At 28.6% G+C, this 18386-nt stretch overlaps 1 protein-coding gene across 1 annotated transcript; it reads left to right on the top strand.

Moving 5' to 3' along the window:
• Positions 1-11441: 11441 nt before the first annotated feature.
• LOC127079725 (receptor like protein 29) lies at positions 11442-13133 on the top strand. Its single transcript, XM_051020101.1, has one exon. It carries the CDS (start codon positions 11664-11666, stop codon positions 13086-13088), a length of 1425 nt encoding a protein of 474 aa, XP_050876058.1. The 5' UTR covers positions 11442-11663; the 3' UTR covers positions 13089-13133.
• The last annotated feature ends 5253 nt before the right edge of the window (positions 13134-18386 follow it).

Below are 18386 nucleotides of genomic sequence, written 5' to 3'. Positions count from 1 at the left end.
GATGAATTCTTGGCAAGTGTATCGATAGTTTCATAGTAATAAAATATTGAGTTCAAAGCGGAAATAACAAAGAGTTCAAACAGAATTATGAAAGCGGTCAGATTGTGTCTCCCCTATTTATTTATTGTTGATGTTTGATGTCTTATATGAATAATCTCATCACTATAATCTCACAGCGAATTAACAAAACAGCTATAACTAATCTCTTACGATATAGCTCACTAATCACTATTCGAAACTTCTTATCCCTAGTCCACTAGTGTAAGCAGGATTAGGCGATGCAACATAGAGTTAATTCACTAGCCACTACTCGGGGTTTCCTATTCCTAGTTAACCAACGTAAGCATGACAATTTTCCTAAGTCCAACACATAGACTAATGGTCAGTATTCCCTATGTGTCCAAAATCATATTAAAATAGTATCTCTTACAAAAAGTATTACGAATAAGAAGCAATTGAATAGAATCATAGATTAAAGTATTCAGGCAAAGTCAAATCAACATATGTCCCAACAATATAGAAACAAGTTCATCAAAGACAACATAACCTAGAGAGAATTAGCTACTTATAATTTAGATTACAATACCAAAAATAATTAAGAAGAATTGCATATGAGATCTCTGAAGAATTGGTCTCCAATGACTTCCAATGCTCTCCAAATATGTCTTCTGGTGTTGTAAATCGTCACTTTTGGTGTAGAAATTCGTCCCTTTTCGAGTAAATTTTGGAACTCCTGAAAAAATATAAAAATTCCCCTTTTAAAGCAGTCAAAATGCATCAAAAAAGCTCAGGAAACAACCCATCGTGCGCGTGATACTTTTCCATCGCGCACACAATTTGAACACACTGTATCGCATGTGCGATAATTTCCATCGTGCGCACGACTATTCTTGAATATAAATATTTCTCTTAGCTTTATTTTGTAAAAAAAACGCGTCAAAATGAGTTATGGAACTCTAGATATGATCAATTTACTAGACAAACGTCAAGATGTAAATGGTGCTGAAAATTGCTTGTTTCTTCACAATTTCTTCTCGATTTCTTGACTTTGCTTTGTTTCTTCGACTTCTTCATTTTCTTCATACTTATTCATATTTAACTTAAAATTTCATTGAATTCATCGCAAATACTCATAAAAATAATGTAAGGACAAATTATCATCTAAAACATCCTCAACTAAGAAGAAGAAAATGGGAGATAGAGGATCCCATTATCTTACTTCTCATACAAGAAAAATATCTATAAATAGACCCATTAAAAGCAATAGACATGTGAGCTGATATGTGAGTTGATTCCAAGATCGTGGAGATCCAATGACAAAAAGTATTATTGAAACCGTACAAAATTGTGCTCTAAAAAAGTGGATGTACATCCTATCAATTAAGAGCTAAACCTCCCTTAGACAATTTAAATTTTAAAATAGTATAATCCCTTTAATAAATAAAAACAATTTAAAATTTAAAATTTAAACCATATATAAAAGTATAATAACCCATTAATAAAAGTATAATAACCCTTTAATGAATAAAAACAATTTACAATTTAAAAAACCAAGTAAAATTAACAAATAGATTTTAAAAAATGTTAAAAATTAAAAATTTGTCAATAACGGTGATATTAGTGATCATTAACGGTTTCACATGGAATGTGAAGTAAAATTATATTCTTATTCAATAGATACTTAAAAAAAATACAAAATATTAAAGGAATTTTATTTTATAAAAAATTAGTTTTTATTGATAGTAAATAGTTAATTATTTATTCGTTTAATCATAAAAAAAATACAGTATATTCTAGTTTTCACGTAAAAATATTATATATTCTTCATAGTGGTTATAAGATTTATTTGTTTTGAAATACAACTTAATTGCTAAGATATTTTTATTTAATTTGAACTTATGGATAAACCTAAGTATGATGATAATAAGCCGCCAATAAAAACAAATATTGTTTCATCCGAAAAACATGACTATGAAGAAAAAAAATGGTATTTGATGGATTGAGACACTAAGAACTAGTAGAATTGTTTTTCTTCTAATTATATCAAATATACTTAAACCCATTTTAAAAATATTAACAATCTCCCTTTTTGAATGATGTAACACTCAAAGTACAATATCATAATATCATAACATAAGTTCTTGAGGAATGAATAACCCCAAAGAAGTTTGAACATATTCAAAAGTTATTTTCATTTATTTAGATGAATATCAATTATTGATATATAAAACATAAATTAGGGTTAAGGAAATATAAAAGACAGGAGTTTTCTAACATGATGTTCTGGATTATCCAATACTATAGCTACAGGCACAACTTTAATTTTATGTTTGATAGAAACTGAATCATGTGTAGCGAAAATGGTGATGTGGTATTTAGTTCCTTCAGATGTCTTGTAGGATATAGCAAATAAGATCTTCTCGAATTTCAACTTGTTTATTGAAATCACTTTGTTGTGTTCGTTAATTGCAAAGTTGGCGATTTCAATCAAATACGGATCTTCGACGTTGATAGGGTCAATACCATTTGCGTCCACATAGATCAAAATTACAAGAAAAATAAGAATAGCATATTGAAATCTCATAATACTTGTATTGTAACAATCACTATTTCAAATTATACAATACAAATAGTATTGTATTGAGTTAGCAATATCAAACGGAGCTTCGGAACTAATAAATAGTGAGAAATGAGAACTATTTATATTGATGGTGAGATTTAATTGATATGTAAAATTTAAAAATTCTATATTAAAATTATTTTATTGAATTTTTTTATTAAGTTTAATTTGGAAAAATTACATAAAAAGAAAATTTTGTCCAAAATAATTTTATTGCATGATTATATTATTATTAAAATATTTGTTACAATCATATTTAATACTTAATTAGCATACATATATAAAATATAATTTAAATGTATTTAATATTTGAAAAGTGCTATATGTACGAATGATTTAAGCCACAAACCACACGATTTCATATGTGCCATCAGATCCTTTGTCTAAATAAAAAATTACTTAATATAAATTGAAAAATAAAATACTTTCTTTTAAATGAATATTCGGTCGTACAATTTCAACTAAGCTTAATTCGTAATATTTAGCATTTTTGTTAAAAAAATTATTTATAATTAAAATAATCTAAACTATGAATTTATGAAGACTAAATAAAATTCCAAAATAAAATATATGAAAATAATATTAATTTTAAAATAATGAAAACTATAGATTGTTTACTAATTTTTCTATTATTAATTGTTTTAGTAAAATCATGTATAATTTTCTTTGAAAAATCTTAACTCTTATAAAATTGATTTGATTAAAAAAAACTATTCTAACGTTGTATCTCAAATTTTATATGATTATATATCTTTTTCATAATTTATTTTGATAAATAAATTTTTCTAAATTTATTTTTAAAACCAAAGACTCCTAATATTTTAATTTAATCATTATAACAGTGATTACTAATTCAAAAATTAACACAAATTACATAGTTCATTTCTTGAATTATCATGACTTTTAAAATAATAAAATGATTGAAATTTCTAAATTAAGTTTAGTGATAACGAATTGAAAACTATTTTTACGAAAAAACTTTTTTTTATAGAATTTTAAAATATTAAGCGTGATAGAAAAATATTTAATAAAACTCTCTTTTTATAATTAATATATTAACAATATAATCATTTCAATAAAATTATTTTAGGTAAAACTATCTTTTTATGGAATGTTTATATATTAAATTTAACAAAAGTAATTCAATTAGATGTTTCTTAATGTGAAACTTTTAAATCTTAAATGTTAATTAAAAATCTGACGATTGATATTAATAATTCTCATTTCTCACAATAGATATTAGTTCTCACCATATATATATATATATATATATATATATATATATATATATATATATATATATATATATATATATATATAAAAGTTATATAAAAATGTATTGTTTTTGCCTGAGCATGAATAATATAATTAGTCAAAATATTAAATATATTTATATGTATAAACATTATTCAAACATATTTTAGTTGAATTTTTTTAAACAATTTATTAAGTATTTATTTAAATATTTGTTGACCACATGGCCAAACAATCATTTGGATAAGAACAAAAAAACTATTATTTTTTAATTAAGTCAAAAAAATTATTATCTAAAACTTTAAATAAAATAAACATCTCATAGTCAATATTTTCATTATTTTTTTATTAGTTGGAATAATAAATATACTTCAGATGATATCTTAATTGATAGAGTTTTGCCTTGTATATTCAAAGTACAAATTTAAATTTTGTTCTCAGAAAATTAGCTGTTTGAACAAATTCTTGAGACAACGTAAACAGTTGGATTATGACAGATAATAGATTTTGGAGATAGATGTCAGATATAGTGTCGGGATATTGTATACCAAAAGAAAAACCAGTTTACGATACCAAAAGAAAATAATTTAGCTTATATAAGGTGATGAAGTAGAAAAGCAATAAAGAACGCAAGAGATTCATAAACCAATTTGGTGAACCACACCTACGTCTGGGGGCACTCTACCCCAGAAAGAAAATTCACAACTTCGAATTTGTACACTTAGTCTTCTATAAACAACAACCTCATGTAGTTCAATGTCTATTCCTAATTCTAGTGACTTTCTATACATGACTCCCCCTAAATATGAGAATCTCTCTCACTTTATCTCATTCACTAACCCCTAGTGATCAACTTAATAGCAACTCTAATGATTGTTAAATATACAACTTTACTAGGACAAACCAACAATTATACCAAGTTACTGAAACATAGAGTGGTGTACACAAATAGATTTAACACAAATACAACATTAGTGTGGACTACAAGAAACAAAAAACACTTTGTTCTCAAGCTTACAGAATTAGTATATTGAAACAAAGCTTTACAACTCAACAATGAATCCAAACTTTATGCCTTAGGATATTAATTAAGGCGCTATAATTATGCACAAATAAAGACTCAAAAGATTAACTCTAACGCTAGGAATCTTCACAACTTGCACACCACAAACACGGGCATAACGAACGCTCGAAATACAACATAGTCATCACCGAAGTTTATTTATTGCAAAAGAAAAGGGAATATATTGATAAAAAAAACCCTAAAATAACAAAAATATGGTTGTCGCAATAAAATTTGGGTTCAGGAGTTGATTATGCGATGAGAATGTATTATCACCTCTCACACTCGTTGTACTTAGCGGAGACCATTTAGTTAGTTTTGTGAATAACTGTTAGCATTCATTTTTTTCTTCTTATTATTAAAAGTTTGAAAGGAAAAAGAAAATGACTAAAAATAAGTTTTTTATTAGGGGGCTTGACGAGACATTGAATCTCGCTCCTACGTAGTTTGGGTAGTAAATGAGTGTTTATTGATTGATTTTAGTGAATAATGTTTAAGTTGCATTCTAGCGGTTAAATGTGAATTGTGTGCTCGAGCATGAGAGACTTAATCGTATGTTTGTATCGCGGTAGAATGGATAAAACATTGTTCGTCTGTGAAAGTTTTCGCATTGCGCTAAGGCGGGAAAATTTTATTTGTTTGGTTAAATTTGTTTTGAATGGATGACGAGTATTCAAACAGTGAGCTAATTACGATTATCATCCAAATACTCGGGGACTAGGATGAATAATTAAGTCCAACTAATCCTTTTTTGTCCAAGTTACATATGAAGTTTGTGAGGCAAATTAAGTCATGTTTCCTTAACGGAAGACAAATATTTAAACGGTAGGCTAATTAGGATCATCATCCAAATACCCGGGGACTAGGATGGATAATTATGTCCCACTAATCATTTTTCATCCACTAAAGAATGAACTAGATTCGGTCAATTATTGTATTTTAAACGGAAAACAATTATTCGAACGGTAGGCTAATTACGGTCATCATCCAAATACTCATAGACTAGGATGGATAATTACGTCCAACTAATCATTTTTCATCTGATTGTTTATTGTAAAAAATATTTGAAGCGCTTTTGATTAAGTTTAAAAGAACTTGATGTTGATCAAGTGTTTGATTCATATTTTGTTTAAGTTGGAAAAAAAAAGGAATTGATGTTGATCAAGTGTTTGATTTGATTTCAAAAAATGGTTTGAAAAGTTTTGATAATGAAATGACTTTGAATTTGATGAAGGAGTGATGAAATAATTTTGTTTTCAAAATGACTTGATATTGATCAAGTATTTTTTCATTTTATAAAGAAATATTTTTTTTATTAATCGACTAAAATAATAAAAGTGATAATGAAAAACAAAAATAAAATAGGACGGGGAGTGCAAGCAAATAAATCGTGGTAAGAAAAATAAAGAAGTAAGGAGGCATAAGGCCTTATGTCATACAAATAATAAGAAAAACTAAACAAACAACAAAAAATAAAACAAAACAAAACTAGGGGGATGACTTGCTGGAAGGAGCATTTAACCTGCCACCCCCTCTTTTATACTTGGAAATCCCATTTTATTTCATAATTCCAAAAGTTCCCCTACTCAAAATTGAATCCGAATTTGCATACAAATTTTTCGAAAGGTAGTACAAAAATTCTGGTACGATCAAAATTTCTGACATTGTATTCGAAATTTCTATTATGAACTAATACTAGAATTTTCAAATACTTTCGATATGCTTGAAATTTTACCGGTATCTTAAAAAAAATGCCATGTTATACCGGAAATTCCAACCAATGTGAAATTTTTGGTAGTTGAATTTTATAAGATTTCCAACGGTTAGGATTTTGCTGATAGTTTTGAACGGATGTGATTGCACCGACCGTTTGTATGGTCCATAATAAATTCAATGTTGTATAAATAGAGGTTATCTATTGTTGAGAAAAACATCTCAAAATTCCTATTCCTCAATTTTTGATTAAGGCAAAAGTGTACTTCAACGAAGTTGCACTTCCTATAGAGTTATGACTTCCGGATGGCACCACATCTCTTGTTGCCTTGACATCAAGGAATTACCAAGGAACAACTGATGTGAACGAAGGGTTGAAGATCCAAAGAAAACGGTTATATGTGGATTTCTCAGCCCTCATCCAAGGTTAAGAGCATAAAGGATATATGAATATGGTGTTAAAGGGTTACCAAAACTCAAGATTGAAGAAGATAAAATTCATGATGTGTCTCAAGTTGGAAATTAAACCAAGTTGTCGTATAAGATGTCTCAACATCTTACTCGTGTTTCAGAGTTACCTCTTATGGGCTTTATGAGACTCATGCAAGGAGTTGCCATTGAAGGGAAGAATTATATTTCACCACACATCCACCCAACAATGAATAGCCTATAATGGTTCAGAAGAAGAAGATAAAGAAGATTAGTGGTTATGACATAATTCTTCCTATTTGGGTTCCTTCTCATAATTCAGGGGAAATGTGTGGTGAAATATCAGACAATATGTTGGAACATCATGTTCCACAAATGCAATCTGAAATTGAGACGAGTATTATAGGAAGTTTTACCTACTCTCTTGTTCTACAAGTTAAGCTACTAAAAGATATTTTTATCAAATCCTTAGATAATGCTTAGATTAAAAAGCTAAGGGGTGATCTTGGTATTTGGATATGTGAAATCTTATAGAAATTAATGCAAGGGAGGCTTGCAAGAAGAAAGGTTTGTGGAAAGAGAATTTTTGTGAATGTTTCTGCTGCCCCCACAAATAATGTTTCATTCCATTTTGAAATCGGTGTTCAGAATTGGAACTATATCTTCCAAAGAAGAATTTCTTGTGAAAGAGAGTTAATTAAAGAAGCTTTTGATTGTAAATATCTAATATAATTGATAAAAGTTGTTGGTCCTTGCTATGAAAAGTTGGTCATGTAATTTATTGTGAATATTACTGTTGAGTGTAATGTTCAAGGTTACAAGGAGTATAGAAAAGTGTATGATAAAGGAAAGTGTGTGAAGCTTTCACCTCCAATTATTGATGATTATTTGGGAAGAAGCAAGGTTACCTCTATCAACAATATTATGACCAAGGAAGAAGTGGAAAATGCAAGTGAGGATGAAGAAGAATATTATGATGAAGTATTGAAGTATAATGAAATTATGGAGCTTCATAGTGATGATCAGTTGTTGAAGATAAGGAAATTGTTGAAGAATATTACCCTAGGTTAATGATGGAGATTAAGGTTAAGAATGAAAATATTCCTCTTGGGTTACAGAATTTGAGTTTCAAGCTAAATATTGGAAAAGACGTCTAAGACATTGGGTCCAACATTTGTACACCTAATCTGGTTTTTTATGGAGAAACGTTAGAGCTTTTTCACCTAAACCGGTTATTGCTCCTATAGATTTTTTGGTGTTCCTTTGACGATTGTAGTCTTATGTTCTTGTTCTATGGTACTTGTTCCCTTCTTGAGGTCTTTTGCCTAAAGATATGTACTGGTATGATTGGTTGTTGTTCCTGTCAAGATTTTGTTATGGATCCTGAAGCTTGTTGTTATTTTTATGGTTCTTTCTATGTACTTTATATCTTTTGAGGCAAAGAGGGGGAGAAAAATAAAATGGTACAATTTTTTGATAATGTTTGTCTTTTGAGCACTAATTGTGGTGCAATATTGAAGAAGTGGTTAAGTCTATGATTTGCCTTAAAAAAGTCAAAGGGGTGATTATTATTTTTTTGGTTGGCTTATTTTTACAGGCAAAATAGAAAGAAAGATGTCTAGAATATGTTGTGGGATATTTTGGCGCACAAACTACTAGTACTGCATTTGGTTAGAAAAGATGTCTTTTGAATGCAGTTTGTTAATCCAAATCAGTTTGAAAAGAGACTTGGATTTAGAAAATTTCCAAGATTGGATATTATTTGAAGGAAGACTTCTCTGCTATGAGCTATTTGGTATTATTCCTCTAGTTTTCTCTCTTTTCATGCATTTGCCAAATTGTGGCAAAAATGGGGAGAAATGGTGTGTGTAGTGGAGTGGTTAACTTGACTACTGACTTTGTGGTGTATGGAGTTCAACATATGCTTATGATTATGATTTTTACTGTCTGGTACAAATTGTCGTAATTGGGACTAATTGTTGTTGAGTGATCTGATTTTGATCTGATTGTGTGCTCCCATACTGAAGCAAGTGGCCTGGCATCTGGCCCTCAACATTGATTGCGTCCTAATTTATTTGAGTATTAGTAGTAGGTTATGATCTTTAATCTACTTACCACTAACTATGTTTATATGCATGAATAAGTATGTGAATGGTTGCATGTTAATAATTGTTAGTTGGTAGGATTGTATGCTACTAACTATGTGCTAACTAAGTAACATGCATGACTAAGATTGTGAATGATTGGATGAATGACTGGTTGGTTATGGAGTATTGTAATTGTGTGTCATTTGTTCTGAATGCTACTGATTTTCCGCTGTTGTGCTACAACTTTGATGAAAGCTGTTGTTGATGAAAATGTATGCTCTGATAGTCTTCTGTTGTATGTTACTTGTTCTGATTGAATAAGTGCTATTTATCTTGAAGAGTTTTTTTTGGCATAATTTGTCAAAGAGGGAGATTATTGTTCCTTTTGGATTAACTGTATTTTTTAAAACATCAACATGGAGAAGTGTTCAAGTTTTACAAACTACTTCAAGATGTTTTTATGGTGAAGAAGGAACACATGCTGGACGCGATGTCATAACATGTGAGTATGACATCTAGGCCTTGCTCAACAGGGTAGATTGTTGCGTTTTGGGATGAACTTTTTGTTGAAAATTCAGTTAGATTTTATTGATTTTATTTAGCAATTTAATTATATGATTTGTTGGACAACTGTGAAGATCAAATCAGATTTAAATGGAAATTTAAATTTGAATTTGAAACAAACCAAATCATATCTTTTTGTTGGAGAGATTTAAGAAAAAAATCATATCCAACAAAATCTCTGTTATTTTGGACGAAAATAACTCAGAGATCCATGAAGAAAAAGCCCATAATGCATTGCTATATAAGGAGACTTAATTCTCATTTTTTGATAAGGAATTTGTACACAAGAGTAAAGTCTTATTGTCTAGGGTTTGTGAGTATTTTATTCTTTGTATTTCATGCGAATTCCATAACCAGACAAGGGTTGAATCTTTGTTGTACACATATATGTTTCAGTAACTGACATAGAATGTTTATTTTAGTTGAGTGTAATATTCGACATTGTTCATTGAATTGTAAACAACAATCATAGATGTGTAATTGAGAAGAAAGGGAGTAGGTTCTCATATTTATGAGAAGTCCTTAAATAGAAAGTCACTAGGATTAGGAAGAAGTTTTGAATAACATAAGGTTTGTTGGTTCTTGAAAGACTAAATGTACTAATTCGAAGTAGTGGATTTCTTTTCTGGGTTGAGTGTCCTCTAGACGTAGATGTTGTTTGCACCAAACTGCATTATCAATCTCTTGTGTTTTTATTGTTTTCCTTATTGTGTTTTATATTGTTGTTATTTTGGTTTAATTTGTTGTATCAGTTGTTCCAACATCGCGTCCAGCATCTATTTCCTAAGGAACAAAATTTTAAACAAAACATGTCAAAATTTCTAAACATCCAAAATCAATTCTAAATATTTCAGAGAAAAAACAATTCTAAAGATGTAGAACTGATTTTGGAATGATGTTTAGGTGTTTTATTTCCTCTAAAATAAAATTGATGCTATTTGAAGTTACCATTTGTAACTTTCAAATTTAAATATGATTTAAAAATTAAAATTTATTCTTCAACTCAAATTTATTTAAAATTATCCAAATACAAATCATTTTTAATAAAAATCAATATATATATTACATAATCAATTCATTTAAAAGTCAATTTTTTCACTTTAAATCCAAATATATATATATATATATATATATATATATATATATATATATATATATATATATATATATATATATATATATATATATATATATATATATATATATATATATATATATATATATATATATATATATATATATATATATATATATATATATATATATATATATATATATATATATATATATATATATATATATATATATATATATATATATATATATATATGGATTTAGAATCGTTTGTCTCCACCAAAGTATAACAAAAACATACACTTAAAAAATGAAAATTCCTCAATAATATTGATTAGACACTCTAACTAATAATAAATAAAATTGAAAAAAAAAAGGTACTACTACTACTATAGAAAAAGATAGCAATAGTTGACATGAGTACATTAGCCAATGAATAAAGGATGTTTCATAAACAGAAAATAAAGTAAACATGATTTGATGGATTGAACAGAGAAAGAATGTATGTATTGATTGATCATCACTCAATTGCTTTGTCACAGTCTTACAAACAAAGTCATGTCATATCAATTAACCATTTAACTGTTCTGGAAATTTTTATATCAACCATTTTTGTCTCTCTCTTTCTCTCTCTCACACCTTTTTCCATGCAAGATTTTCACTGTCATAATCACATTATCAATAAAAGTTTTGGTTTTTTCTTTGCAGCTTTAAAATTCTGACACACATAAAAAAATAGATGCTTAGAATTAACTTTACATTCTTCTCCTTTGCCATCACCACAATTTAAGAAAGTGTGTCAAAAACAAATCTTTAAGATTTTAAGGTTTTTGTTTTAGACAAACATTGTCTCAAAAAAATGTCTTCTTTCTTGTCTCTTTTTGTCTTTTTTGTGTTTCTTTTGTTTACAAGAAATGTATGCTGTGAGGATGAACAAGAAATGGTGATGGAGGAGAAAGAGTTGTTTGGATTGTTTGAAGTTATGGAAGCACTTTTAGATGAACCTGATTTTTCAGAATCACATCCTTTACCATGTAGTGATACACCATGGCCAGGAATTGAGTGTGAAGTTAGCATTGATGATGATGATGATGGCAATGGAACACAAATCTTTCATGTCACAAAGATTCATGTTGGTCCTGATATTCTCTCACCACCTTGTAAGCCTTCTGCTTATTTATCAGAATCACTTTTGAAACTCACTTTTTTGAAAACACTTTCACTTTTTAACTGTTTTGTTACTTCACATGTGACACTACCTAAGGCCTTGTTTGGTTCTTTTTCTTCCTTAGAACACCTTGCTTTGCAATCTAACACAAAACTCTATGGAGAAATACCTTCAAGTTTGGGTTTTGTTCCTAATCTTAGAGTCTTGAGCTTGTCACAAAATAGCTTAAATGGAAGCATTCCAAAAGAGATTGGATATTTGGCTTTTCTTGAGCAACTTGATTTGAGTTATAATAATCTCATTGGTCAAATTCCAAATGAGATTAAAGGGTTGAAAAGTTTAACCATTTTGGACCTTAGTTGGAATAAGCTTGAAGGGAATTTACCTTACACTATTGGAAATCTTCAACTTCTACAAAAAGTTGATTTAAGCTCAAACAAGCTTAAAGGAAAATTACCTCATGAAATTGGAAATCTCAAAAGGCTAGTCTTACTTGATCTAAGTCATAATTTTCTCAATGGCCCATTTCCTCAAAACTTGCAAAGCTTGAAACTTTTAGAGTATCTAATCATTGATCACAATCCCATCAAATCAATGATACCTCACTTCATAGAAAATCTTTGGAATCTCAAATCAATAAGCTTTTCACATTGTGAACTATTTGGTTCCATACCGAACATTTTCACTTTCTTGAACAATCTTTCATCTCTCTCCTTAGATAACAACACTCTCATTGGAAATGTTCCACAAAATCTAGCTTTGCTACCAAACTTAGATCAACTTAATATAAGCCACAACAAGTTGAATGGAGTTCTTCATTTTTCAAATGAGTTTGTTACAAAGCTTGGTAGAAGGTTAGATGTGAGAGGAAACAATGAACTTTGTGTTGAAGATGATAGAAGAACAAACAAGAATCTCTCTTCATATTTGGAGATTTCATCTTGTGTTGGTTTGAGAGATGTTAATGACAAATCTTTTGCTGAAGATCCAGCAGGGATAAAGCCATCATGGATCAAAAGTAACATGAGTTCAAGTTCAGTTTGTTTGGATCTAAAAGTTGTGTTTTTTACATTGGTTTTGTGTTTTGTATTTAGTTTTCTTAATTTGTGTTTGTGAAACTAATTGGAATGTAGTTTTATTGAATGAAATGTTTACTCATAATGTTATCTATATTTGGATATGAAACTTTATCTTATTTAAGTGCTTTCATAGGTAATGCTATTGTTGGACTTGTGTAAATATATCTATTTTTGTAAGAGTTGGAATTTCAAAATGTTAATCAAATTTGTTGAATATTTGAATTGATGGTGTGTTAGTTTTGATTATGTAGAAATTAAAGTTAGTTTCGGTTATTTTTGTCAAATCCAATCTCGAATTTAAACATGCATTTAAAGCATGTTTGAATTTGCAATAACATTCTAAATTTTACATTATAATATTACAAAACTATATTTACTAATGACGAGTGATAACAACCGTAATAATTATGATATGATCGTCTTAATGAGAAGTTCATTCCACAAGCTAAGTTAGAATTGAAAAGTATGATTTGAAAAGCAAAGAACAAGTTGATAAAAAGTTTGCAAGTACCAATATAAAATAGTGATAACAATTGGTGGATTGAAGGAAAGAGAAAGATTGAGAGTATTGAGGAAACAAGTGTCACAAGTTGCAAGTCCTATCAGCTAGTGTTGTTGTCTGTAGCAGCCTTTTAGAAAGGACTGTCGGTTTCTGATGATACTAGTGAGCATGCTGCTGCTGCTAGCTACTAGCTGCAGTCACTCTTAAAAAAGATGCACTCTTTCAATGCTTGTTTTGGTCACAAGGGAGACACACAGAATCTTTTATGTAGTACCAATTTTTTTGCCTTCAAATTGCAAAGTTTTAAAATACTTCATAACTTATATGATAAATATTTATTTAGAATAAAAGAATATTAAAAAATAAATGATTTATTTTAATTTATAATATATATTTTTTAATTTTTTTTCTATAATTAATATTATTTTTATTATTCTTAGTATATGATAAGGGTATTTTAGTAAAAATATAATTATTTCTTATTTATTTATTCATTTTTTTTTAATATGTAACATGATCAATTGAATTATTCTTTATAAAACGAAAGAAATAATGAGAAGTTTGAGCAGAATGGAGGGGCAAAGTTATGGTGGAGATACGGAAATAAGTTTGTTTTAAATCCTCACATAATTGAATATCAAAATTAATTTTTATAGTCCATAATGTTATAAGAAATAAATTTTAATTAAAAGTAAGTTTTTTAAGTAATTTATGGATTGCCAAAAAATTGATTTTTATGAATTTATTTATTTGATATTTTAAAATTAAAATTGCTTTTGAATGTCTACTTATAGAAAGAGTATTATTGTGTATGTAAAAATGTTAAAAGCTTGGAATTATTGTGTAGTAAGAAAATAAGTATGTCAGTTATTGATTTGTAGTTGATGGTTATAGTTATAGAAAAAGGTAGAGAGATTAATCAAAACAAATATTCTACCTTCTTTAAATTTTGTTGATATGCGAATTTGTATGAATTGCAGTAGTGGCAATTTTACTAAAACCATAAAATTGTCCACACTGACATTAAGGATGATATTATATTAATTAGTGACTTTTTTTTTAAAGGTGTTAATGTATATAATATCAGAATTATTGATATAATACCTGTTTTATTAAAAATAGATATAAAATATATATAAGAATGACAAATCAAAAGTATTTGAAAAACATATAAAATTTAAAAAGTAAGGTAAATCTGGTATCGCAAGATAAGATATGAGACTATTTGCATCATACTTGTAGGATTATAACATTATTTTACAATACTTCGTGCTAGAAACTTCTGAACAAAATGGTAAAACTAAAAGGCATAGTAAGACACTTAAAGACATGGTGAGAAGTATGATAGGTGAATGTAACTTGCAAAAACATTTATGGGGTGAAATATTTAAAACAATTTTAAATAGATTACCTATTAAATTTTTCTCAAAACTTCTTTTGAAATTTAGACTAATAGAAACCTCAACCTCTAACTCAACCCTATCTAAGTGTATGGTTTCCTTGGAGAGGTAAAGATTTATAATGTCTTATAAAAGAAATTGAATTTTAAGACACATCATTACTTTTTTTATTTGATATCCAGACTGCGCTAAAGCTAAAGAATATCATTTTTTATTTATTTTAGAGGATGTGCAATAAAAGTTTTTAGACCTTGATGCAACTTATCCCATTATTGCATCAAAGAAAACTGACATTAGTCCACCAATAATGATTAGTTTTTCTCTGCCAATTATTTTGACATAGACAAATATTCAAGATGAGAGTGTATACATTTCTCATAATGATTATGAGATTGGATCTCCTATTGTTAATAAAGTATGAACATGTGACTTCACACACAAGAGGGGGTGAATTGTGTGGGTTTGAAAAATGATATTTAAAATATATATTTTTTTAAATCATGGTTCAAAAATATTTTCAAGAGTACATTTGAATATTGTAGCGGAAAATCAGAATAAAGAAAATATGTTGAAGTAAAAGTGATAAGAGAAAAGAGATGATATCATGATTTATAGATGTTCAATTTAAATGAAGTTACCTATTCATCTCCCCATGAATTGATCTTGAGAGTATCCAATAATGCCTATTAATTTTTAGAAGGTTAAGCTCATGAACCCCCTTATACAAGGAAAAATGAAGTATCAGGTTTACTTTCAACCAAACAGCGAACAATAGATTAACACTACTACAAAAAACACATTTAACTTCGGTTGAATATGAGATGTTACCCCGGTTTGAAATGCGAGGTAACGAAAGGCATCATAAAAAGTGTGTTACCGTACCTCTTTGTTTTAATTCAACCGATGGATAATGCGTAAAGGTCATGAATTTGATTCTCAGGGAGATCCTTTTTGAAAAATTTAAATGGCAAAAACACATGTCCCTCAATTTTTACACTACACAGACGGGTAAAACACGATTGAGTTTATTATATTTAATGTGGATTTCTTATTTCACTAAGTCCTAACTGAACATATAAATTCTCAAATTGGTTAGAAAAATAATCATATGAACAATTGTGTTATATTTGAAGAACAACTTACACTAAACAATGATTTTCGAGTATCCTGTAACTCGTCATTCATCTCACGTTCTTTATTGGTTAGAATCTATTCAACGTTCATAGTTATTTATTCAATACTTCCTTTTTTACTAATTCATTATTGAAAACATATAATTTAATATTTTTCAAAATGAACAAGTATGGAAGAAAGTTGAACGAAAGCTAGAAATATTGAAGATATTTTAACAATAAAAGAACATGAGAGGAATGATAAGTTGCAGAATGCTCAAAAAACTTTTATTAGTGTAAGATATTTCTCAAGTACAACATAATTTTTTATATTATTATTTCGAAAATAAATTTACTAGGTTAATGTTAGAAGAGAGGTTAGTGAAACAAACAATCGACATTAGATATAATAAACTCAACTTGACGGAACAAAATGGGAGTTGCACAAAGAATCACAAAAACATAATCTCAATCTCAAACTCAAACCCAAACTCAATAACAACAACAAAACTATAACATATAGTTTTTCATAACTTTGGGAAGTAGAACAACTAAACAACAACAACCATAACATGAACAACTTAAAAACAACAACTTACATTCAATACAAGCTAAAAAAAACAATTTCTCAACAAAACTACAACAACATCCTCAATAAACCTATAACATCAATATGTTTAAACAACAACAACAAGATTAAACATCTAGACCTCTAGGTTTTCGGGTCTCAACAACAACAACGACAAACAACAAACAACAACAAAAATAATCAACGACAACAACAAAAACAACAACAATAACAATAACATTAATGTAACATGAGTAGTGATGTTTGACGTGTCAAATATGTGAAGAAGAAGTGAAAGAAATGATTTGGGGTTTTCATTCTGGCAAGTGTCGAACGAGAGCCCTAAACATATATCATCTTCGCATTTAGTGTTGGGTATCAGAATAATATAAAATAATAATAACAATAACTGATCGCGACTTTATGAGTCGAATTTGGGGTACAAACTGCAAGTGCACAGTTCTATCGCGTAGTTTTAAAAGATATTGATCTCACAGGGACTTATGAATCGATATACCGTTATCTAAGGTTACTTCGTAAAGCTAAGGCGGGTAATACTTTGATTGTTTGGGGAAAAGTTAAAACTAAAAATAGGATCTAAATTTAATATCAACTAAACGGATATCGGTATGTATAGTTCGTCGTAATTAGGGAATCAATTCTTCGTTGGTTTCTTGGTTTTAAAATAAATCTTTTCAGTTGACACTATTGATTAAAAGTCTTATCTCAAACTCTCGCTCTGTTGAATAAACTATGATTTTATATTAACGTAGCTGTCACTTATTAGTTAAGTCAAAAACCACTTTTTGAAAACAATAGAATCCGTAGAAACTCTTTTTAAGAAAACACTAATCGTTTAAACATCCTTATCTCAAACTCTCGCTCTGTTGACTTAGGTTATATAATTAAATTCAAATGCTTAACTCTCGTCCTCACATTCAATCTTTAAAAATACTTTTTGAAAAAGATTAGAATTTAATTAACTCTAAAAATTGCTCTCGCCCTGATCTAGAATTAATGTCCAATTTACACTGTCCAGTCAAAAACTCAAACTCTCGTTCTATTGCTTTTAACTTCTTTATGTCTTTTACTTTCGTACAAAAACCTTGTTATTAAACCTGTAAATTGGGACCGTGAAAAGAGTGATTTTAATTTTAAACTTAATTAAACCAACTTGGTTTTGATTCCTTCATTCCGCTTACTCTACATACCGATACCTAAAAAAATTAGCCAGACATGCTAAACAGACTTAAATAATTATCATGCATAAACAAATTCATCTCAGGCAAATAATATAAATAAACAATAAAGCAGGGCATATATAAATTCAAACAATAATTAAAGAACCTGAGTAATTAACAGCAGTCTTAAACACTCCACCACAGACCGGTTGGATTTGTTCTTGAATTCTTCAATCAAACCGAAAAATAAAAGCGAAGGAATAAAAAAACTAGATTCTAACGTAAGGTTAGATCCGGTGAAAGGTACACAATAGTTTCCGGTGTAGAAACTATTGTGCGAAAAAGAATTAATTAAGTGCTGAAAAAGAAAATAGAAATTGCAAAGGAAACAATATAAAAGTTGTAAAAATAATGCTGTAAAATATGCTTATGCTGCTGGAAGAGAAAAAGTGCAAAAAGAAAGAGAAAACGGCGAAGAAGCAAAACGTCTCGAGGGTTTGCCAAAAACTACAATTTATATTGGTCTCTTCTCGTAACTGCTTCCAAAGGTCTTCCGCGTCAAAGGGTCTTCA

The sequence above is a fragment of the Lathyrus oleraceus genome, chromosome 1 (assembly GCF_024323335.1).
Source record: "Lathyrus oleraceus cultivar Zhongwan6 chromosome 1, CAAS_Psat_ZW6_1.0, whole genome shotgun sequence".
In the NCBI taxonomy this organism is placed as follows: Eukaryota; Viridiplantae; Streptophyta; class Magnoliopsida; order Fabales; family Fabaceae; genus Lathyrus; species Lathyrus oleraceus.
This window is presented reverse-complemented; position numbering and strand designations above follow the sequence as displayed.